This window comes from Halictus rubicundus, chromosome 4 (genome assembly GCF_050948215.1).
Source record: "Halictus rubicundus isolate RS-2024b chromosome 4, iyHalRubi1_principal, whole genome shotgun sequence".
NCBI classification, from domain to species: domain Eukaryota; kingdom Metazoa; phylum Arthropoda; class Insecta; order Hymenoptera; family Halictidae; genus Halictus; species Halictus rubicundus.
In genome coordinates this window covers 3,637,031-3,661,210 of record NC_135152.1, presented here as the reverse complement: position 1 = coordinate 3,661,210, position 24,180 = coordinate 3,637,031, and the positions used below count along the sequence as shown (strand labels likewise).

The window sequence follows — 24,180 nt, the reverse complement described above, 5'->3', positions numbered from 1 at the left end:
CTCTGGACAATTCGACAAGTTGGACAACGTTTAAAAGTGTTATTAATGGAAGGATTTGATTGAAAATTTACATGTAATTCTGAACAAAATTACAAACGAATAAACCGTCTCTAAAAAAGTGATACAAAATTAAGAACGTACAATAATCCACAAGACAACTAAATATTTAAAATATTTTTGGAATTCTTTCCCACAAAACTGCGAAACCAACACTGTCCAGAATTTTGTAATCAAAGGAGAACTGACAACTAACTACACACAGTCCCTGCGTCAGTGTGCCTGTTCTCCATCATGCCGTGAAAGACAGAATGACAACGCCGAGGATTGTAAACAATACCGAGTATCCTGGAAATAAGAAGCTAAAGGGAGGTCGTTTGTTCGAGGCTGGAGTCTTTGCAAGGGGAATCCACGGTGGCAAACAAGGCCCGTAAATTTCGCAAGGGAAGTTTCGCCCAACGCGGACCGGGTCGTTCTGACCCAGTCAAAAGACGCACGCGACGCTCTCTGCAACTGGGTCAAGACTTTATCCGCCGCGTCTAATGCAACATTTATGAAAGTTTCCTCTTTCAAATTGCCTGTCTCGAATCTACGAAAGGTGTGCGCGAGCGGACCGTAGGAGGGGGAGAAACACAGTTTCGAAATTTCCGAAAGTTCGCGGAAAAGTTGCGGAGCAAACAGTATTGTTATCGAACCGCGAAACGCGGCGCTGTTTAACCCTCTGCGACGCCGTCGTATTATACTTTAAAGCTTCGGATTCATTATTCACGCTACTCGAGCCCTCTTCTTTCGCCGGAACTAGATTCACCAGAAACTGTATATGCTCAAAAGTTGAACGTGTATTCTAGAGCGTGAAGCTATACAATGAAGTAATTTTTATATACATTATTAACGCAAGAATGGTATTGACAATTTTTTTGTGTATAGCCTAATCCTTCAACTGTCTTCTAAAAAAGTTTCGATCGAATATAAATAGTATAACAGAGTGGAATAAAATAATTAAGTGTTAAGGGTGCACTCTAGTCTACAAAGCGATGTCATAAGCCACCCTATAAATTTGGAAATTTTTAAAAAACATTATTAATGAAAGAATTTTAATGAAATTTTTTTCCATGTACAATCGATATTGAAAGCATCATATGAAAAAATTCCAAACGAATATAAGTAATACGAGGGTGTGAAAAAAATTGTAAAGTGTACTCTGTCTTGCAACGCAACGGTATAGACTAGACAATTGAACATGAACAATTTTTAAAAAATATGTCTACCGAAGGGATATTATTGAAAATTTGGTTACATATAATTCAAGGTTAATTCTATAACAAAATTCGAAACGGAAAGAAAGAATAGAAGGGTTTGAAAAAAATTGTCAAGTGTAAACTGGTCCAGTTGTATAGAGTTTCACTGGACTAAACAAGTTGAACAATCTTCAAAAAATACTATTACCGAGAGGGTAGTATTTAGCACCTGTTATTTCTCTTTGAACTCTTTAGACCAAGATGAGAATTAAATAAGAGGTCACGGGGATTCAAGGAAGAAAAAGAAGAGTTCTCGTTACTCCGCAGAGAACATTCGCGTTTTGTCTGAAAGTTTGCGTTCGCAAAAAGGATGAAGTTTCGCAAAGGCGGGAGGGAAGAAGAGGCGAAAAAAGACGTGAACGGAAACAAAGTCGTATTTTCGGGTGTGTAGAACTCCGTAAGCGAGTGTCGGGCGTGTATTAACGTCGGACGCGGTCGTTTCGTTTCAGCTGTGCGTTTTTGCCGCGCGGAATATTTTCGCGGCGTCTCGCGGTTCCCGCAAAACCGACGCGACGCGGCGAAAAAAGGCGAAAACAGCCTCGATAATACAGTGTTTTGAGAAGGGGGACAAGCCGGGCCGGAGCCGGACGGTCTACATTGTTGCCGTAAATAGTGTCGCTGTTTGTTCCCCGGTGAAACGTTTTAGCGCGAAGGAGAGTCACACACACACACGTACACACCGTCGTCTACTTTTCCCTTTTATTCTCACTTCGCCCTCTCTCTCTCTCTCTACTCTTTATTTTCATCCCTTGTTCGCAGCCGGAGCGGTTTCATGTGCATGACGTTCTACCGAAGAGACGGCCACGTGGTCGAGGTGCAGACCGGAAGTACAGTCTCCAGGCCCGAGGAAGCGTGCAGCCCGCCGCACTTCCAACAGCACAACATACCTTTCCTCACCTTAGTCAGTGAGTACATTATCTCGTGTTCTGATCCCCTTTTTCTCACGTTAGAGTGGCTCGGATTTTTTATGCTAATGGGCCGCTACCGTAAAGCTACGGTGGGACCGGTTTTTGGAGACGAGATTGCAGGAAAAATGAGTTTCCACGATTGTTATTAACAAGTTCGCTACCACCGTTTGTCTCGTTGCCCATCTTCGTCGTTAAAATGTTTTATGAAATGCAACGTACCTCCGGTGTAAAATGGTAAAACAATTTAGCAGGAAACCATATAGGGAGAATACGTGGACTCTTTGACTATTATGCCGTGTACTGCGAATTTAAACAACAAAGTGTGTCGAATTAATTTGGCTATTCTCAAGTAAACTGCGAGATTGTGAACGGCGGGGACAGTACCATTTCTCTGATCTGCGGACACAATGCCAATAATTACCAAGAACTCCCTAACATCCGGATTTCAAAAGGCTCTATGAATTTATGATAACAATGAATCTGCCGAATGCGAAACTGTGAAGACAGAAGAATTAAGGAGCTCGTGCATTTTTATTTAATTTCTGATTCTTACACTTGACCTAGAACATTTTCTTTTTTCCATAAAGATCCGCAGACTAGCTATATAACATACGTTATACGTCACAGACGTTCTCGCAGATGTCCGAGGAAACACTTAGTCGATATACGCGTTCGATCGAGTTCCGATCAGATTTATTCGCCTGCGTAGCAAACTCCGCGACCTCCGACCCTTCAAAATTACAGTCTGCCAGGCTCGTAAAAAGAAAGGGACATTTTACGGCGGCACGTGAATACTTCTGCCTCAAGCTGCACCCTTCTCTCTTGTCTCTCTCTCTCTCTCTCTCTCTCCCCCCCCTCTCTTCGTCGTCATCGTTTCCCACCCAAAACCGTGGAACAGCGAGCACAGTCGTTACCAATTGTTCCTCCGGACTCGAACGACTGTTCGAAAGTCGCGCGCGATATCGACTTCCGGCGAACGCCGAGAATTCGAGCACCATCGAGCACCGTTCCTCCCTCCCCGGCCGCGCGCCCGGTTACGCTCGATTTGCGTGACCCTCGAAATTTTATCGGGAGAACCCAGTCCCACGAAAGAGAAACATAGACGGGGGTGGCACAGCCGGGCGAAAAAAAATGTGCCCGATGGAAACTGCCCCCGACACCAATAAACTTCAAGAACTCGAACTTCGCGGAGTAGTTTCTCCTTCCGCCGACCCGAGGATTTAGTGTGCCAACATTATTGTGCCCGCACACCCTCGCGGATAAGGGGCACCGTACAACGACCACACTTCGTCAAATTTCGAACGCGCGGCCGAACCGCTTAGGGATTAGGCGAATTTAGTGCAGAGTGAAGTCACTTTTCTAAGGTGCTCTATTTCCGGAAATATTTTGAGAGGGGTTTTGTGCGTTTACAGGATTGTTGAATTTGTAAGTACTTTTTGGGGAAGTGAAGAAGGTTTGTAAACTACTGGGTACAGTATTTTCTCGATATATGTCGCAAATATCTGGCTGATAAAAGTCGCAGAACTATTCCCACTACCGCGGGGTATACCCCGTGAGGGACCTCGGACGCCGAGGAGTGTAAACATAATACGGGTCGGGTACAACGTTCAGCGTGGATCAAAGAATAGTATCTCCTGGACGATATATGTCGCTGGCAAGACCCGTGTTGTTGACATATATCGAGAAAACACTGTACATTGTGAAGTTGAGGGGGTTGTTTGAGGTGATTTTAAAATGTATCACTGTAGGAATTTTTTAGTTTTGGGAGGCTTAAGTTAAAGGTAGAAAATGCCACTTTATAATATGGCTATTTGGGTTAACAAAAAAACATGAATTCACATAGAAAAATAGATGAATCTCCATCTTCAGCTCAGATAAAAATGGCTCCTTTTAACCCTTTCGCGCCGAGCGCCGCATATATGCGGCATCCACTCGACGACCTGTGGGTACGAGTGCCGCAAATATGCGTCATCCACTCGACGACCTGTGGGTACGGGCGCCGCATATATGCGGCATCGAAACGACGTGTATACAAATGCTATCTATAGTCGAAGGCAACATTTTTCGTTAAATGTAACATAATTTCGTTAGATCAAGACGATCTTTTACTGTTTTATACCAAATATTCTACCGAATCCATTCGACAGTAAACGATTTTTCATATTCGGTTTTTACAGGAGTTAGGTATAGATCGGCTTAAAGTATAATTCTTAACTCTTAAAAATTAGAATTGGAGGTTACGGTTTTGTTTGAAAATGTATCTACAAAAATAGTTTAGGCCCTTTCAGAATGAGTACAAAGCATAAAAAAAGTATTATGTTTGAAACTGAGGTAACCGATTCTGAAAATTAAAATAATCTCCACCGGTGTAAAAGATAACGGAGAAATATATGCAGCACTTCAGAATCAGATGCAGAGTTAATTGAAGATAATACCAAGGACACCCAGTGCAACGCAACATGGACGTCGAAAAATTTCACACCAAAGATTCATCAATTTTCCTCAAAAAATCCAGGACTGAAACAGAAAATAGGAAGGTCCTCAAAAATTATCGACTACTTTGAATTATTCATTTATCAAGAGCTCCTAGAAGATATTGTAGATGAGACCAATTATTACTCGGCTCAAAAAAGCAATAACAACATGGACACTCAAAAAATCACGACACTAGAGGAAATGTACTGTTACATTAGAGCAATGATTGTTTTATTCAGCACAGTTATTATTTAAGAATTAGAACAACATATGTACAGAAACCACGCGCACTGTGCATATTTCCGGAGCGAGTTTCCATTCAGTGACGGTACTTCGGCGAATGGAGCTGCCGTAGCGAAAGGGTTAAGAGGATGCTTTGGGTCACTTTTCGAATGGGTGCTCGTAGGAATTTTCGTACGTTATGATAGAGTTACTGTTGTTTTTTTTTTAAGAAGAAAGCATGTAAAAAACTTAGCAAATCCGGACCTCGAATAAAATTGACTGGCTGGATTTTATTTGGACTCATTGTGCCAATTTGAGATTGTATTCCTCTAGGAATTTTCCAACTTCTAAGAACTTGCTGTTATTTATCAGAATCAGTGTCTGTCTACATACAGGGCCACGGCACTGCCAGCTCCTCGAAGGCAAAGTAACGCTCGAAAGGTCCCGAGCGTGCGCGCGCTGTCAAACACATCCGCATATGGCACTCCGTGCACGTGTTCTGCGTCGGTGTTATGCAACGGGTGGGTGGTAAACGAATCTTCCTGGAGAAATTGAATTTGTAGGGAGCCGGTGGAGCGCGTCACGAAAATCGTTGAAACCGCACAAATATTTTGTTTCGTCGATTCGAGCGATGGACTTTCTCCGTTCCTCTCGCTTACTCTCCCTCTCTCCCTCTCTCTCTCTCTTTCGCTCTCTCGCGTATGGTTCGCCGCTCCGTGGCACTGTTTGCCGATCACCTGTTCCTTCGTTTGTTTTTTGTTTCCTAGCTGGTTTTACATTTGTTGCTGGTTCGACGTTTACCGCGTGCACGCGCGAGCGCACGGTTATTCTTTTTTAATCGTACCGTTGCGGTCTCGCCCAGTGATTCTCGCATTAAAAGCCCTTTCATTCCCCGACCTCTCCGCTCCATAAACTCTGAACTTTCATTCCCCCCTCTCTCTTTCCCCCCTCTCTCGGTCTCTCTCTCTCTCTCTCTCTCTCTCTCTCTCTGTCTCTCTCTCTGGTACTCTCTAACTTTTTTATTTTTCAACAGCCTGCGCATTCGGAACAAAACCCTCGAAAGGAAAAGGGTTGCGAATTTAGCGGCACCAATCTTGATTGAAACTGTTTTGATCGATAAAAGCCTTGATCGATTGTGGTTTTGATCGATAACGCTCTCCGTTAGGTCTACATTTCATTCTACGATTATTATATATGAAAAGGAAAATCGGATCGAAGAGTACTTCCACATACCTCAATGTTTAATATTAAACCTGCCACCACTGATCAAACGACTGGTTTCAGAATATTTATTCTGCAGTTACTGAAATGAAAAACATGCATTCAGAATGCATGAATCTTTTATTCGAGCACATGTTATAATTAAAATTTAGCAAGACGACATAACCTCGAACCTGTCATTTTCTTAACACGTTCTACTCACTTTTAACCCTTTGCACTCTCGGCGCTATTCTCATTCTAAAACTAAATTTTTCTTCCGTCTTGGAATATTTTCATTCTATTCATACGAAACTGATCCGATTTCCACATATAATATTTAAATGTTTAGTGATCTATTAAATACAAATTTTGTAATGTAACAAATATTTTGTAATATTTTTTGCAATTTCTTTGAAATAATGCCACAATAATTTCTAGTGGTGCAAAGGGTTAATACCCATACTAGTTTATTTTAACATTAAAATGTTCAATTCATTTAACTAAATTTAGTACAACATGAACATTGCTCATTTTATTGAATAATGTCATGCCATTTTTCAAAGCATTCGTTATTAATTTATACTACTTGTCGTAATGAAAAGAATAATAAAATTCAAAAAGGACATTTCGTACATTCTAAAAGAAACTAGGTTTAACAGAGTCTTCATCTAGACCATTGCAAATTAAAGCCATTGTCAGTCGATGCTATTGTTGATCAAGCTTGTCGATCAAGAGTGGTTGTCTAGTTTGGTGTCGGTGAATTGTTGTCGCAGAATGTGTACCGTAAAAAAATCGTATTTTTTTGTTAAACGTGAATAGAGGAAAAAATTCGAATAAAACGCGTGGCATAGTGGTTCGTCGCGTCGAGATCAACGATTGCTCGACTTCCGAACGTTCCCCGAGGAAAATAGAGCCGGGTTTCCGGTGAAGCAGACGGATTAGTCCCGAATGAGTCGTTCGAGTTCTGATGAAGCCGGCCGCAATGTTGCCGGAACATCCGGATACGTTTCCTAATGGACAACTCGAGCCGTCGTGAGAATAATTAGGAAGACTCGTATTGGCCTACCGAGCTCAGCTGATGGAATTAGCGCACGTGAACAGACAACAGCGCAGTTCCATCGATTCTATTCCCTCCTTGTCTATCTATCTCTCTCATTCTATTTACATATCATGTCTCTTTCTGTTGACGAAACACGGGGCCAACGCCTCCAGGTCACAGGACTTCAACGTTAGTCTGCTAGCGGAGGCTAATTACTGGCAAATATTTCTCGACTCGGTACACCTTCAGTCGCTCAGGTGACCCTGTTCTTTGCCTTCGCATTTAATTGGCTGTTCTTCAATGATTTATTATTCTTCACGTTGCGCAATCGGCGAAACCTTCCTGGCTCAAATCGTGAATAACTATTTTAGCACATTCAGATGTTTATATTTTACAAATAAATTCGATCCAAGCGAAATGATGACTTAAACTCCCCTTAAAATTGCATACACTATACCATACTAAATTTTGATTCCAATCAAATCGCCCAATCTCCTTTAACTGTTCAGATTCTTCCAAACGTATTTCTCTCAAAAAATAAAAAGATCGGAAATTATAAAATTCCAAGACCAGTAATTTACAAACAAATTCGAACCCAGCAAACTGATGACTTAAACCCTCCCCAAAATTGCATACACTGTACCATACTCAACTTTGATCCCGACCAAATCACCCTATCTTGCTCAATTCTTCAAATTTTCCTAAATGTGTTTGTCTTGAAAAGTACAAAGATCGAAAATCATAAAATTCGAAGACCAGTAATTTACAAACAAATTCGAACCCAGCAAACTGATGACTTAAACCCTCCCCAAAATTGCATACACTGTACCATACTCAACTTTGATCCCGATCAAATCACCCTATTTTGCTCAATTCTTCAAATTTTCCTAAATGTGTTTGTCTTGAAAAGTACAAAGATCGAAAATCATAAAATTCGAAGACCAGTAATTTACAAACAAATTCGAACCCAGCAAACTGATGACTTAAACCCTCCCCAAAATTGCATACATTGTACCATACTCAAATTTGATCCCGATCAAATCACCCTATCTTGCTCAATTCTTCAAATTTTCCTAAGTGTGTTTGTCTTGAAAAATACAAAGATCGAAAATGATAATATTCGAAGGCCTGTAATTTACAAACAAATTCGAACCCAGCAAAATAATGGCGTAAACCCTTCCTGAAATCCCATACACTACACCATATTCAATTGTCTTCTTCATCATTCCACGGAACATCCCCTAATTCTTCATCTCTACCCAAATTTGAAAATTCGCCTCCCCAGAAACAGCATCACTGCTTCAACAAGGAATTGCCATGGGATCCTCCATTCTGTCGGTAGTCAGCGACAGTGAGCAATTGGAAAATTCGCCAGAAAATCAACAGACGAGCCGAAGCGTTGTTTCTCCGGCGAGGTATGAAGTCCAGGCAGGGTTTGTTCGGCTGATACGAATGCAGGCCGCGATATAAGGTTTGCTCGGCCCCGAACGAAATATCCCAGCAGCCAGGCACCTACTAGCGAGAGGATCCACCTTTCCCAGCCAGCCACCTACTCTTATCCCAACACCTTTTCCCTTACTCCCTCCTCCGTTCCCCTAGTTTTCTCCGCAACTTGCACATCTTCAGGGAACGCTCGGCTCCCGAGGGTCGGAGTTGTAATCCCGCGGGAGTTATTGGATTCGGTTTGATCCAGTGGTCGTTCGCTCACCTTCTCGATCTCTTTACCCTCTTTCGTCGCGACCGGTATCCCTGGGAACCCTCGATCCCGGTGCTCAATCTATTTTCTTCCCGAAGATCGATGGAAGAACGATTTTCCAAAATTCGACAAAACTTTTGACTGGTTTACATCGCTGAGAGAAAGTGAGAAACATCAATTTTCTTTTTATTTAATTTCAGCAGAAAGATAGTTGGCTACCGATAAACATTGTCTACATTATTTTCAAACTATAGAAGCTACATGGACATTTATTCCGTTTCTCAATAATAGTCGACAGCTGGAAATAATTTTACTGTATTCCGATGAATCAATTTTTCTTACAAATGCATAAAATTCGCAGTCTAGCTGGTAGAAGTTTAAGCAGAACAATTTCAAAAAGTGAAGCTTCAGATTTGTATAGTGAAATTGTACAAAGAATGGTGTAAAAGTGTAAATGAATGAAAAACGATCGACTTTATTCGGGCCAGGCGTTTTTGTTTTATTTTCTCCGTAAAAATTGATAGCCATGCAGTGATCTGTTGAGTTATTCGAGTTTTGTATCTGACGGGGATCGGGTTTCGATTGTTGCATTTTTTAGGGTATTTTTGCGAGGCACTGAATCATTGAAGAATCTAGTAGCCGAACGGTCATTGATAAAGATAGATCCGATCTAAAAATTTCAGGAGCTTCGCGTTCCTACTCGAAAAATCTGTCGGAATGGTCTCTCAATTATGTTCTATGGTCGGGACCGATTTCCACATTCCACGTGTGCCGCATTATTTGTGGTTATTCGATGCGGCTGATTTTGTTGTGTACGCAACAAACCTTTTAATGGCGCATCGGCGCCGGTGCATCGCACTGCCTATGATGCTCTCGCTGGCCACAGACTTTGTCAGATTAAATAGCTCGACGACAGCGACACGTCCACGCACGGGTCAACGGCCGAACGCAAACAAAACTTCGAAATAGAGGCTACCATGTGCCACTGAGCAATATTGACAGTACGCGGAACCGCGGATTTTCGCCGCTTATGGCACTCGCACGCAAATGCTCGAAATATACGGCCTAACGAGCAGTCAACGAGCATTACGTCTTATTTGCGGCGAATGAAGTTCTTAATCTTGCAGCATCATCGAGAATCCGGCTGCCATGACAAAGATAGTAATATTAAATTCACTTTGGTTTAGCATGTAATTTTCTTTAGCGACCGCGGAATTATTCGCCACGCGGAGTATAAATCCGACGAAATTATCAGCTTAACGAAAGCTCTGCAAATACTGCATTCTATTTCGCAGTAAATGAAATTCTCAGTCCTCAGTATCATCAGAATTGCCACAATAAAGATTGTTTTCATTTCAGGGTTACTTTAGTGACAACAATTTTAGTATCACCAATACAATCTTTGTCGTAAAATGTTTTTGTAAATACCACAATATTTCCGTACGCTCTACAGTAATTTTCGAAAATCTCACATTTTTTTCATCCGCTCTAAAATGGATTCCACTGGCCCATTTTTCCTCAGGCTCTGAAATCGTTTCCGTAGATCCCACAATTTTTGACAATGTCTCCAAGCTGGCTTCTATGGGCCCTATAATTTTTCCAAGCGCTCTAAAACATTTCCCATGGGCCCGATCTGTCTTTAAAGACTCAAAAATATTTTCCGTGGGCTCCACAATTTTTTCGACGGTTTTGAAACGTTTCTTTGAACCGTACAATTTTGTTACAGGTCTTCGAATGTTTTCTAAATGCTCTTCATCTTTTCTAATGGCTCTAAACTGCCACAAAAGGATTTTCTCTGCAATATCCTGACTTGAACGTTGCAACAAGGGGCAAAATCCTTTTGGTCACGATTCACTTTAGGCTCCACAATTTTATCATTGGCCCCAAACTGTTACCTGTGAGTCCCACAATTTTTCCGAGAGCTCTAATCCCCATTTCCATGGGCCCTACCTATCTTTTAAGTCTCTAAAATATTTTCCGTGGGTTCCACAATTTTTTCGACTGTTTTGGACCGTTTCTTTGAACCGTACAATTTTGTCACAGGTCTTCGAATGTTTTCTAAATGCTCTTCGTCTTTTCTAATGGCTCTAAACTGCCACAAAAGGATTTTCTCTGCAATATCCTGACTTGAACGCTGCAACAGGGGACGAAATCCTTTTGGTCACGATTCACTTTGTTCCGTCGAGCCTCGACGCCCAGTTTCGATTGCAGTATTGTTGGTTCACGCACGATCTGGACCCTAACAGGGCAGCGGGAACCTGCGGCCGAATTACTCGTGCATGATGCATTGTCTTCGAGCCGCTTACCTGATTAGTACATCAACAGGGCAGCCAAGAGACATCCACTATTCAGGAAGTCGCCTACGAAGTGACACATCTGCCGCTAATGGGCACGCTCCCTGTCCACCATGGCTGACTCCGTTGACCTTACGCCATCCCGTGAAACTGCACACGCGAATATAATCCGCAGTTGCAGCCTAATCCGAGTGCATTCTCACTAAACTCCCCTCGCAAGCTCAATTCGTGCTCCAACATGGTTCCCTTTGTTAAAATCACCAGGTTCTGCAACTATAGGTTCACAAAGACAGATACCGATGTAGCAAGACGAAAAAGTCAATGTCTTCTTATTGATAGCACAACCATGCAATAATATTTTTTCAAACGACATTCGAGGAGATTCGAACAATTAAAATTTAGTTAATTTCACTTGCCTGGGCACACGTATGCCGCCGCAGCATCATTATTTTTAACTATTTTGAAACAACGAGAACCCGACTACTTCAGCCGCTCACAACCGTTCACTTTATTTTGAAAACAACGTTCCTAGAACGTCTCTGATCACTTTCTAACTTTTTTATCGTATTCCTGAGGAAATTTCCTATCGATTTAGGCAAAAAAGATCACTTCTGTAGTCAGAAGGACTCATCATTTTTGCATTGCTTACGAGTGAGACCCTCTGAGGGCCAGGGGGCATCATCACTATAACTAATAATGAACAACTGAATGCATGTGAAACTATAACACTATTTCACGAACACTTGCTTCTCTGAATTCGCACTTCCACAGCTAAATCACCTAGACGAGAACGGAGCTGTTTATAAACACGTCCGACTCGCTCGACGGTTCCAACCGAACTACGAAGTTATCTTTTGTTGCCAAACGGACACAAGGTTAAATCATGAATATGGCGGTCGAATAAATAATTACCTCCATAAATAATACCATAAATTCTTTCCGTAAGAATACAGGGTGGGTCGCCACATTTTGCCATCTAGATTTACGTCATTATTATTACGCATAGCAAACAATGTTTCAGATGAAGTTGAAAGGTTTTGAGAGGGGCACATTCTGATGGTACATTGTTTTTGTAGGTGGACGTGTAAAAAACATATCAAGGTCATTAATGTTTTTTTTTAATGGAATCATATATTTTTTATTGCATCAGCTGATATTCTTTACAAAAAAGTATTAATCTATTTGTGTAAAAAAATCATTAGTCTAGGAGATATTTTAATTGTAATGTCTCTTTACAGAAGAGGTTCAATGTGGCGACCATTTGCATCAGAACACTTTCTGAATCGAGAAGTTAATGACTCAATAACATTGTGTAGTGTATCTGATGTTATTTTGTTACACTCATTGATGATACGATCCCTCATATTGGCCATTGTAGTCGGAGACTCAGCGTACACTTTATTTTTTAAGTAGCCCTACAAGAAAAAGTCGAGTGGCGTTAGATCTGGTGATCTTGCCGGAAAATTAATGGGGCCACCTCGCTCTATCCAACGATTTGGGAACATTCGATTTAATGTATCCCTTGCTATTCTTGAATAATGAGCAGGGAAACCATCCTGTTGAATCGACATTATTTGTCGTGTATGCAATGGTAAATCATCTAAAAATGTTTATAGAGTATTTGATAAAAATTGTGCATATTTTGGTCCGGTTAGTGATCCTTCGATAAAGTATGGACCAATAAGTCTAAAATTTCACAATAAGTAGGAGAGCAAGAATTATCAACACGGAAAATGTAAATATTTACATTGATAACTCTTGCTCTCCTACTACATTATCATATTGAATTCATAATATTGACCAGAAAGTCGAGATTTCCTAACAAATTAGAATTAAAATATCTCCTAAACTAATGATTTTTTTACACAAATAGATTAATACTTTTTTGTACAAAATATGAAGGAGCATCAGCTGATGCAATAAAAAATACATGATTCCATTTAAAAAAACCTTAATGACCTTCATATGTCCTTAACACGTTCACCTACAAAAAAAATGTACCATCAGAATGTGCCACTCTCAAAACCATTCAACTTCATCTGAAACATAGTTTACTATGCGTAATAATAATGACGTAAATGTAGATTGAAAAATGTGGCGCCCACCCTGTATAAAAGCAAGACAAGTTGCGACGAGTTTAAAACAATTGAGTTGTTCATCGAAGAAGTCGACGTAGACAACGTCGTATGTATTCCGAGTTGGTGTTCAAAGTGTCAAATGAACGCGAGAGACGGATGGAAGGGTTAAACCATTTTTCCTCGGGTTCCGGAGAGTCGTTCAGCCGGATAAACAAAGTTCGTTCGATCGCGGATAAGCGTCGGGAAGCCCGATTCCGATGGAAACTCGGGGTTTCCGGCTTTTACGGGGGACGATCGCGAAATTATAATCGTCCCGAAAGTTCAAATCGATCGAGCCGTTGCCATCGAGTCCGCCTGGGCGGCGATTTTCCGGATAGGAACCCCGACCAAAAATTCGTTCCTCCGGGTCCACGCGCGCCCAACGATAGATCATTCGTTTCTCCCAGGGAAAACTCTTTCCTTGAGCGAGGCCCCTCCCTCCTTCCTTCGCTTTCCTTCTTCCTGCACCCATAAGCTATACAATATCCGCCGGTGCAATAAAGTGGACCATCCACTGGCCATCCATCTTTTTTTTTCTTCCCACGCAACCCGTTTTCTCGCCTCGCTCGCCCGTCCTCTTTGTCTCACCTTCTTCTTCGCCGTGTTCTTCTCCCGCGAGAGCCCGAAACTTCTACGACCACTCGACCACGGGACAAGACATTGATATTCCATTGACGAGACCGGCGAGAATTTGGCGGCGAACGTGTGCGCGGAGACGTTTTTTGGACTCAATCCGATTTTCGCGAGACTCAGGAATTTTTGGAAAACTCCTCATGATTTTTTCAAATGGTCTACAATGTTTTCTCGAAGTCTCACAATTTTTTCGAATGCTCTAGAATTGGCTTTGCAGGCTCTAGAATTTTTTAAAAGACTCTGAAAGTCTTCTACAGGGCCTGCAATTCTGCCGGAAGCCTTAAAGTGAGTTCTTTAGGCTTCAAGATTTTTCACAGGTTTTAACATGGGTTCTGCTGGCACTGCAATTTTGTCAAAAGCATCGAGAATGTTTTCTGAAGGTCCTACAGTTTTTTTAGAAGGCTCTAGAATCTGTTCTACGGGCCCTATCATTTTTTAAAACAGCCTAGAATGTTGTATGGAGGTCCTACAATTTTTTCAAATGCTTTAGAGTTGGTTTTGCAAGCTCCAGATTTTCTCGAAGACTCTAATAGCCGTTAGTGGTTGCTGCAATATTTCTCAAGGTCGTAAAGATAAGTCTTTATGACCTGCGATTTTTTAAAAAATTCCAGGATATTTCCCCTAAATCCTACATCTTGCAATTTTATCGAACTCTTTGGCAAGTTTCTCGGAGTTTTAAAATTTGTTTAGGGGTTTCTGAAATTTTTCAAAAGTCCCGGGACAAAGTGACCAAGCCGCCGATTACACACGGCGGTTCCGAATCGAAGTTAGGGCTGCAGGAAGTTTCTACGGCTCGGTTATGGTATGGCGGGGATTAGTCGCGGATTCGTCGCTTCGAACGGCAATAAACGTACCAGCCACGTCGCGGTTTGGTTAATTGCCTGTGGTGTCTTTATCGTTATCGTGTATCCGACGACTTACAGTTTTACGTGCTGTTCCTCGGGTCACGATAAACTGCTCTCCCCCTCTCTCGTTCTCTCTCTCTCTCTCTCTCTCTCTCTCTCTCTCTCTCTCTCTCTTCGTCTAGAGTACCTTCCTCGTGATTTTGACGGTGTCGATGAGAACCCTGGGAAACGGAGCACCGTCAGAACTGCTCCGAAGTAACGTTTACCCTCTCCACTCCCAACATATAGAACGTGTCGCCTGAAAATTGCGTCTGGATCTTCTGACGTTCTTCACAGACCCCGCAAACTCTTTCGAACACTCTAACATGCTCCTCATTGACTCTACAATTTGTTTGAAGACTCTAAAATGCTTTTCGTAGAGCATAAAATTTTTTCATTCGACCTAAAATATGTTCTGTAAAGCACACGATACTTTCAAAGACTATAAAGTGTTTTCCGCGGATCTTACAACTTTTTCGAAGGCTCTAAAATATTTTCCATAGAGTCTAAAATTTTACCAAAGACTCTAGACCACTCCCTCGAGCCCTACAATTTTGTCTAGACCGTTTCCAAGGGCCCTACAAATTTTTTGGTGGTCTTTAAAGTGTTTTCAAGCCCTACAATTTTTTGACGGGCTCTAAAATGTTTACCACGAGTGTAGCTAATTTTTCGTGAACCCCGGAGTCTTGAATGTGCCGAATCGAAACCGGACGATTCCCTTTTGCGAAAACAGTGATCTTTCGCCGATGGCGGGGGGGGGGGGTGGGGGGGCGCAACCACGAAATTCCATTTTGAAGTTAGATTGATAGGGGTCCACTAAGCGTAATAAGTGGTGGATTCCGTGCGGGATGGCTTGAAGTTGTAAGAGGTCCGGAAGCAAAATCATCATCAGCTGGATGAGTGAAACGATTGTAAGCGGTGACGGTGTAAGTGCACTCACGACATCGGATATAACGAGCACGGGATCCGGCCAATTCGAAGTTGCCACGCGGGTAAGAAGCAAAGTCTGGAATTGATCGTGAGTGAGTGGAATGGAGTCCGGGAGAGAAATGAATCCCTCAGGAACCGTAATGTTCTCTCGAAGGGGGAGAGAGAAAGAGGGGGCGAGGGCCGGCACTCTCTCGGACGCAAAAGAACGCAAAGAAAAAAAAAGAGAAGAAAGAGATGCTCCTTAATGAAGAATAAAGCGAAACTATTTAGACGGGGAACGGCCGAACCTGCCGCAACAGAGAGAGAGATACATTAAGACGAGGGGGGAAACGAATCACGACGTCGCACAGTGGTCCCAAATCGCTAAAACGTGGTCAAAACCTCACAACTTATTAAAAAATTATTGGTTCTGCTTGAAAATTGGTATTAGGTATTTTTGGGATCGCTGATCACGAATCTGAACTTGAAATTAGAAAATTCGCTGTCTGATATTGACCTGAACGAGGGGAAAAACTAATTCTCCGGATAGGAAACTCTACCCTTTGTATTGTATAAAGTAGGTATTCTATTCGCACTTCATAGTTCCTAAAGAAGAAAGAATTGAAGAAATGCTGGTCTTTTTACGTACAATATGATCCCATAATCAAAAATATAGGTTTCCATTTGAAAAAACAAAGTTGACCTTCAAATGACCTTGAAAACGCCGCCCAAATAAAAAACTGATACTGCCTTGGACACGTGTTTTACACTTTTTTAATATCTTTCATACTTTTCGAGATATTCGGCTGGAGAGTTTTCAAATGAACAGCCGGTATAAAAACAGCGTTCGTGTTTGAAAAATATAAAAAAATTTCGGATATATGATTCTTTATAAAAAAATTGGCATTCTATTCAAAATCTGTTTAAATTTTACAGAAAGACTTAGTGCATATCTCTCACAGTTTGACAAGAAATGCAAATAATACTATGTAGTAGAAGCTCCAACAAGTTCTAGTGATATACTAAGATACCTTCACTTTTACTCTCTCTCTCTCTTTGCATACGTAGTTATCAGTTAACAATAAACATTTGGCACTAAAAACTATGCAACTTACCTCCCCAAACAGCATCCATAATGCACAATTAAAATCGAAACGTTTCAACACAATTTGTACACTGTGCACTTAAAGTTCGCAATGTGCTTCACAAACTTAAAAAGGTATGGTCTACTGAACTCGAAGTTCGGACTGTGACTGTTGGTCTGGTATAAAAAAAACGACCTTTTTGCTGTTTACCCCTACTTAGAAACACTCTTAGAGTAACCAACCCCATACTTAAAACTTACCCAGCTGAAAGTTCATATTTTAGGTTTTGGCCACGTTTTCCGGTTTTCGGACCACTGTGCGTCGGGAGAGAACGGTAACGATCTTTAAATATTATTTACCCCACCGTTTGATCGGCGAATGTCAATCAGCCGGATGCTCGTTGGCCGTTCGATTGGCCCAGGATTTTCCGCCAGCGGAGAAACAGACGCGTGCGAAAGAGGAATTCATCGGGCGAAGAGTGGATTACGTAAATCGAGAACCGGGGAACGAGATGACCGGCCCGGAAGAACGTAAAAGTACCTGCGACACTGGCTCTAACGAGCTCGAATCCCTGAGCAATTAAGCTTTCGCCGGCGCGACACCGTGTTTTCGCCTCCTCCAAGGACCGGGAGCGTCGCGGCGCGTAACATCTTTGTCACGCGGCAAAAACCGGGCCAGCACGCCTCAACGAGACACAGGTATTCTCGCCTAACACTCTACAGTATCTACCATTCCGCGGAATTATCCCTTTTGTTCGTCGGTTTCGACGGAATTTGGTGTTTGTTCGTTTGAGATACTACAAACTTGGATCACATATTTTCTAAAGTGAAAGGATAAAAATTTTGACGTTATACTGAACAGAAAGAGACATGATAAAGGTGCACCTCGCATCGAAGCATACATGCTGAATCCCTCTAGAAATAATCTATATTCATCTTATCATTTGCAGAATTCTATAAAATTGCAGAAATATTTGTAGGCCCTGCACTTTGTTTCGAGGTATTTTCTGCAAGCCCTACAATATCTTCGCAGGCTTTCAAGTCTTTTCCCTAGGCTCTACAATTTTCCCAAAGACTCTAAACGATTGCCATAGACTCTACAATTTTTCAAGAGGCTCTAGGATGTTTGCGCAGGTCTCTGGATTTTTGTATTACCTCCAGGATGCTTTTCTTAGACTCTAAACTTTGTTCGAAGGTCCCAAAGTGTTTCCTTCACGCCCAACAATTTTTCTAAAAGCTCTAAATGGTTTCGATAAACTCTACAATTTTTTAGGGGGCTCTAATGTGGTCTTCGTAGACGCTGCTGTTCTTGTATTGGCTCTAAAATGATTTTAGTCAGCCCTAGAATTTTTTCGAAGACTAGAAAGCTTTCCCAAACCCTATAACAAAGTCGAATAATGCAGACGAAGCAGAGCACCCAGTAGATATGCAATTCGTATTAGCCAATCGCGGTCGTCGTGTCACGCAACGCGAGTAATCTCGCGCTTCCAGTGGATCGTGCGAAGACATACATTTCGTTATCGCGAATCTCCGTGCGAATGGCCGGTTGCGTGGACGTGTGAAAGAACAGAAAAAGGAAGAATGAGAGAGCGAGAGCGGGGGGGGATGATGGTAGAGGGAGGAGAAAAAAGCGACGGACTGGAGGGATTGTTTAACAGGCAGGGCAGAGCGTAACGAGCCGGAAAGGGCAACAACGATTGTCGGTCCGCGAATCAAATTCGCTCCAGGTGGCTCGGCCGAGTCGCAGCTGAATTTGTCACTCGCAGGCCTCGCGGTTTTTTGTTTAATTGATTTATGGCACCGCACACGGCGATGTAAAAAATCGCTGTGACGCGCGCAGCGCGCGCGCGCGCAAAACGAGAGCGCGTACACAGCACGATGATACGGCCCGCGATTATAAATCGCTCGCCTACTACCGCCGTCATTATACAAGAGCTGTCCACTCGCCCCTCCCCCTCCAACCCTATTCAAATTATATCTCGTGTTTGGAGAGCGCCGAAAGGATGTTTGCACCGTGGAACCGCACTCGGTCAGACATTGTTGGAAAATTGGCCGGAAAATTGAAATTGGGTCAGAAAATCATTCGCCGATTCACGGATCGCCGATTTTAACCGGCCGCTGCGGCCACTATTGTCCTCTTCCTCTAATTGTGTTTACGTCACAATAGCCAGTGTTTTATATATTTTTAAATATTTTCTACAAAACGTGCAATTTGTGTGAAATTTCTAAAAGGTTCACTGAACGCCACACAATCTTTTCAAAGATCCTAAAGTGCTTTTCACTGGCCCTAATATTTTTTGAGGGCTCTAAACTGTTCTCTACAGATTACGCAATTTATTGACGGTGTGAAAGTCTTTTAGGAAGCTCCAGAATTTTTTCAATGATTCTAGAATGTTTCTCGTAAGCCCTACAATTTTTTCGAGGGTTCTAGAATGCATTCTACAGACCGTAGGTTTATTTTGTAAACCTTAACGTTGTTATACACCTTTTGAACAGGTTGTCTCTTTAATTGAATTTATATGAATCCTTTGATTCGATGGACAACGCTAAAGTCCAAAAAGGCATGAGCTTGTAACTCGCTGGGAAAAATGCACAAAGTGCAGTGGAGGTTGCCTTGGTTGATAAATGAAAATTGTATCAAAGCTGTAACAGGTCTGACACAGAAACGTGGTGATTTATTTATTTTCCTGCGGTCTAATAATATTGATTACCTACAGGAAATTCGTGTCATCGAGCTGGAGCAGAGAGATAAACCATATTTGCAAAAAGAAGGCTCGAGGAAACTGTGACATCGAAAAAGAAAACGATCATGAGGACAGTATTCGATAAAATAGAGTTAAAGGGGTTCTCAGTACGTGTTCCTGAAACCCTAGAGTCTCGCCGATGAAATTTATACTTCCTTAATTGAACTACCCTTTGCTTAACAGTTCAAAGTTCATACTTGTGATCAAAGTTTCAAAACCAATTACATTTCTTAGGGGACTCTGAACTTGCAGTGAACCGTAAATGCTAGTGTCGCAAAACAATGCAGCAAAATTTGACTAAAAATATTTGCCTTCGTACATATTTTAAACAATTCGTTATACTCTGTCGGCGTGAGCTTTGCACAAACCCGTAAACCGATTTCGCAACCGTGGTCGGCCGTTTATAAACAATACGTCGGCCCGACGGAGTAACCGGAACACCGACTACCGAAGTTGCCCATTGGAACAGACCACCGTTACAATGTCCGAGGCCAGTCTTTGGCCCCTATAAATCACGAAATCACCGCACCAGCCAAAATCATGCTAGAATAATTCAATCCCTTCGCAACGATGACCAGCTCGATAATGTTTCCAGCTCGTCGATCGAGCGCTAGGAGGGCACGAGGCTTCTCTGCAGTTGCCAAAGCAAATGAGCCGCTCGGTTGCCAGCAGAGACCTAAATGATCAACGAAAGTCATTGGCATCGGTGCACAACAACTAGAAACAACTCTAACTGCTAGAATTTTAGATTGTTGCATGTTCTTTCTTTTGAATTAGTTCCATTCTCGAACACCTTGGAATTGTGACCCTTTGCAAGTCCTGAAATCCCTTGGAATCGTATCCCTTTGCATTTCTAAATCTCATACAATTGTGACCATTTCTAGGACCCATGGAGAGTTGTGACCTTTTCATTGCTATGATCGTTAGAAATTCTAGCCCTTTGTATTCCTTAAAACCCTTGGAACTCCAACCCTATGCATTCACTGGTTCCTCAGAATTGCCACCCTTTCGTATTCCTAAGGGAATGTGTGTGCGTGTGCCTTACAACTGCAACCCATCACATTCCCGATACGTTTTTCTAATGCAGCCCACATGTATTTCTAATGACCTTAAGAGATCAGTTTGAAATCAAAGGACAGCTTGGAAGAATGACTTGCGAGACCTTTGAACCCTTTGGATGATCAAAGGGTTCGTTGACGACCCAAAGATACCAGCACAGATGTAACTCACAACTTGGAACTTGAAGAAAAATCCAACAGTAATCCATCCTAGACGGTCCCGCGAGGGGTCGTCACTTAACTGAGTTATCAGATGGGTGATCACCTCCCAAAGTACCGATACGCTGCTATATCCGTTCTACGACATTTTTGGGTATATCTAATGCAACCCACTATACTCATAAGCCTACAGTTCTTTACCTTATTCTCTTATGTCTGATCACAAGCACATTCTACTTAACCCACTACACTCAACTATTGCTTCCATCTCAATCAATGAAAAATTCTACACTAACTTCTACCTTTGAAACAGAACTAAATCTACCAGTTCGTTAAGCTCAACAACAAAGATTTGGTTAAAGTCGCCCGAGAAATTCTGTTCAAAATATAAATTCTGTTTAAAAGCGTTCGTATTAGGGCGAACTTAAACACAAATTACGAGATGGTTGAAAAGAGGAAAACCGTAGAACGGGATCGAAAGAAAAGGGAAACAAAGGACTCTGGCGACAGTGTAGAACGGTGAACCATCCAGAAAAAGTGAGAGAGAGAGAGAGAGAGAGAGAGCCTCAAAGTCTGGTACGGTTGGCTAGTTAAGCGGCGCAACGGCGGTCAACCGTTGAATATATTATATTTTTAAATCATCCGCACGCTGGCTGCTTCCGTAGCCTGTCAGGAACATGGCAGCCTGTCTAGATGCTCGTATTAGAGCGCGTCGCGGCATGCCAGAGCGAAGTCTATGTGACGCGTGCACACCTACAAACCGTTCCATTTTAAACCCGTAAACGGATATGTCTCGTGCAACACTTTAAAAAACCGAAGAAAGAAGATGGGCAAACTGGAGAACATTTTCATACGACTGTACGAATTGACAAGGCCAGCAGACAAATGATAGGCGTAGTCGTCGATGTTGCCTTCACCGACAGACACCGTTCCTCTTTTCGCTGAAGAAAAATTACTAACGACGAGAACGATCGGCACACTAATTACTATGTTCATCTCTTTCTCGCCTCCTCCTCTTGCTTGCGAATTTTAGCAAAAAGGAACAGCAAAACTTTGTCCTGGCGATTTTGAAACGCTAATTTTGATCCAGAAATTCTGCTCTAGAATTAAAAAACAAGACACTTTTTAATATGCTGCTAGTGGAATTAATAGACTGCAGATTTTAGGTCGAGCTTAATGGCAACCACGCCATTATTTTATTAATTCGTATTGTTCCTTCGTTTTTGCAATTTTCTCCGTACGTGCTAACGTTACAGAAATAATCGTGCAATCGCTTCTCAATGAACGCGAACAATAAAACGTTCAATATTTTCGACAATGCTAATTTTAATCGTCGATCAACGAATTAAATGCCACGTAGCTTGATCACCTTAGAGTTGTTTTAAAATATAAAAATTCTCTGCTTTCGTTATACTTGAATCGTTTTAACCATTCTACTGTTTCAAATGGTGCATACCCATTTCTGCTATAAATGCATAAAACCTGCAGTCTGTTTATAAGAACGCATTACAACAAATTGCCCAAGAACAGCAGAGAAAATTCCCAGCCAGCTTTCCGAGGATTTTCGTGCAGCTTCACCGTGGAAGAAATTGTTTCGATTGTTGGAAAAGTAACATCGAAACGCGGCTATCGGAGAACAATAGAGGGAGAGAGCCAGATGAACAGAGAGAGAAAGCTTGTTGAACTATTGATTTTCATTGTTCCCGCGGAAACTATACCCGATCCTAAATAATCGCGCGTTGACCTCTTGCCGGCCGGAATAACTTTTCTAATTTATAATTTGCCGCGGCGCGTTCTCTCTCTCTCTCTCTCTCTCTCGCTCTGCTCTGTGGAACCCTCGAGCATATTTCGGCCATTCATTAAAATAAAGTTCACAGCGCGGGCCAACTTCGGGCCGATACAATACCTTCCATCAGGGGATCGACTTTCCGAAGGGTTAAGAGCCGATCGCTCGACTCTGGCAATTATCGGCGAAATAATCAGCGGGAATTTTCAATGGCGCCGGGGCTGTTCTTGCGGGCTTGAATAAAAAACTCCCGTTCAACTTCTTCGGCCAGCATTAAATACGTCGCGACGCGAGAAGAGCCGCCTTGTCGCTTTCGCAAAATTTATGATTGTCCCTCTCTTTTTCCCCTCCTTTTTCCCCTCGCTCTCTTTTTCGTTATTAAACCGGGAAACCGCGAGCCTCGTTTCGAACGACAGCCCCTCTCTCTCTCTCTCCCTCTCTCTCTCTATCTTTCTCTATTTTTCTCTCTCCCCTTCTTTGTTGCTCGCTCTTCGTCTCTCCGGACATTAATTCGATTCGCCTCTCGCCGTGGCTGCTTTTTCCCCGTTTGTTTTCCAGCCATCAGCCAGCACGGTTTATAAAAACCGACGGGTCTATCGGGCCGGTGTGCGCCCGAACCCTGCTCCATTTTTGTAATGCTGTAATAATCAATAGTGCGCCCCTGCTAAATCGCGTAACCCCCTCCCCCCTCCACTCCACCCGCGTCTATTTAATCGAGACAACGAGAGCACGTACCACCTACCACGCTTTCTACGTGAGCCGCGGATCCATGCAACGGGTGCGCCGATTTCCACCTTCAAACGTACACTCTGGCCTCTTGATCCGATTTTCTATGGAATGGTTGGTGCTCCAGCTTTCTGGAAAAAATCAGATGGAAATTCCTTTAAATTGACGCTGTGTTGTCTGGCTGCTAGGTGCGGCCTTTAGATCATTTTATTTAAACGTGTACTCAAAGCAATTTTCCTCTCCGGTAGCTATTCATGCTTTATTCAGTCTTCATAATGCTCATTTTATTTTGTGTTTAAATATTGATCCGAACCGTTCGCTCAAATACTGCAAAGTTTATACCGACATCTCTAGTTGTTTTATATCGAAGAATTGGTCTACATTGTTAGTTCAAATAAGGCAAAATTTATACTGACATCTCTTGATTTTTCAGATCTGAACATTAGTCTAAATTGTTCGTTCAAGTATGGCAAAAGTCTACGCTAACATTGTATTATTTCCACCAGCTTACAATGATTAAAAAATTAAATAAATGTCTACGTAGCTCATATGCCTTGCAATTGACTCAGACAATTTTTATTCTGCACAGAAATCCGTAGTCTAATCATTGTTGATCGCAATGATTTAATGATAATGCTTCAACGACGACGTCTGTCGACGTCGATAAAATTCGCTGAAAAAAAGAAGAATAGGAATCGAGAATCGAGAGTAAAAAATGGCCCCGATGATCGGCCTCGATACCCACTCGATATTTTCCGAGCGCGCGATTCGATCAAGCGAGATACACGGCATTTGAATAATGAAAAAAAAATCGAATTACTTGGCGGGAGTAACGTTTCGCTCGGCAATTACGCAGGCTCTACGCAAATTTGTAATCCGGGGGATCGTATACAGGCCGCATAGGCTGGACGACGCATCTCGCAATTTTAATCCGTGACTGCATAGCGCGTG

The 24,180-nt window shown here is 42.2% G+C and overlaps 1 protein-coding gene across 1 annotated transcript in view; it reads left to right on the top strand.

Annotated features, from left to right (window-relative positions):
• The window catches only part of LOC143353226 (uncharacterized), a 499,638-nt gene that overhangs the window by 407,490 nt on the left and 67,968 nt on the right, over positions 1–24,180 (top strand). The window contains exon 9 of the mRNA XM_076786388.1: positions 2,055–2,200. Coding sequence (XP_076642503.1) covers positions 2,055–2,200 — 146 coding nt within the window. The remainder of the gene's footprint in view (positions 1–2,054; positions 2,201–24,180) is intronic.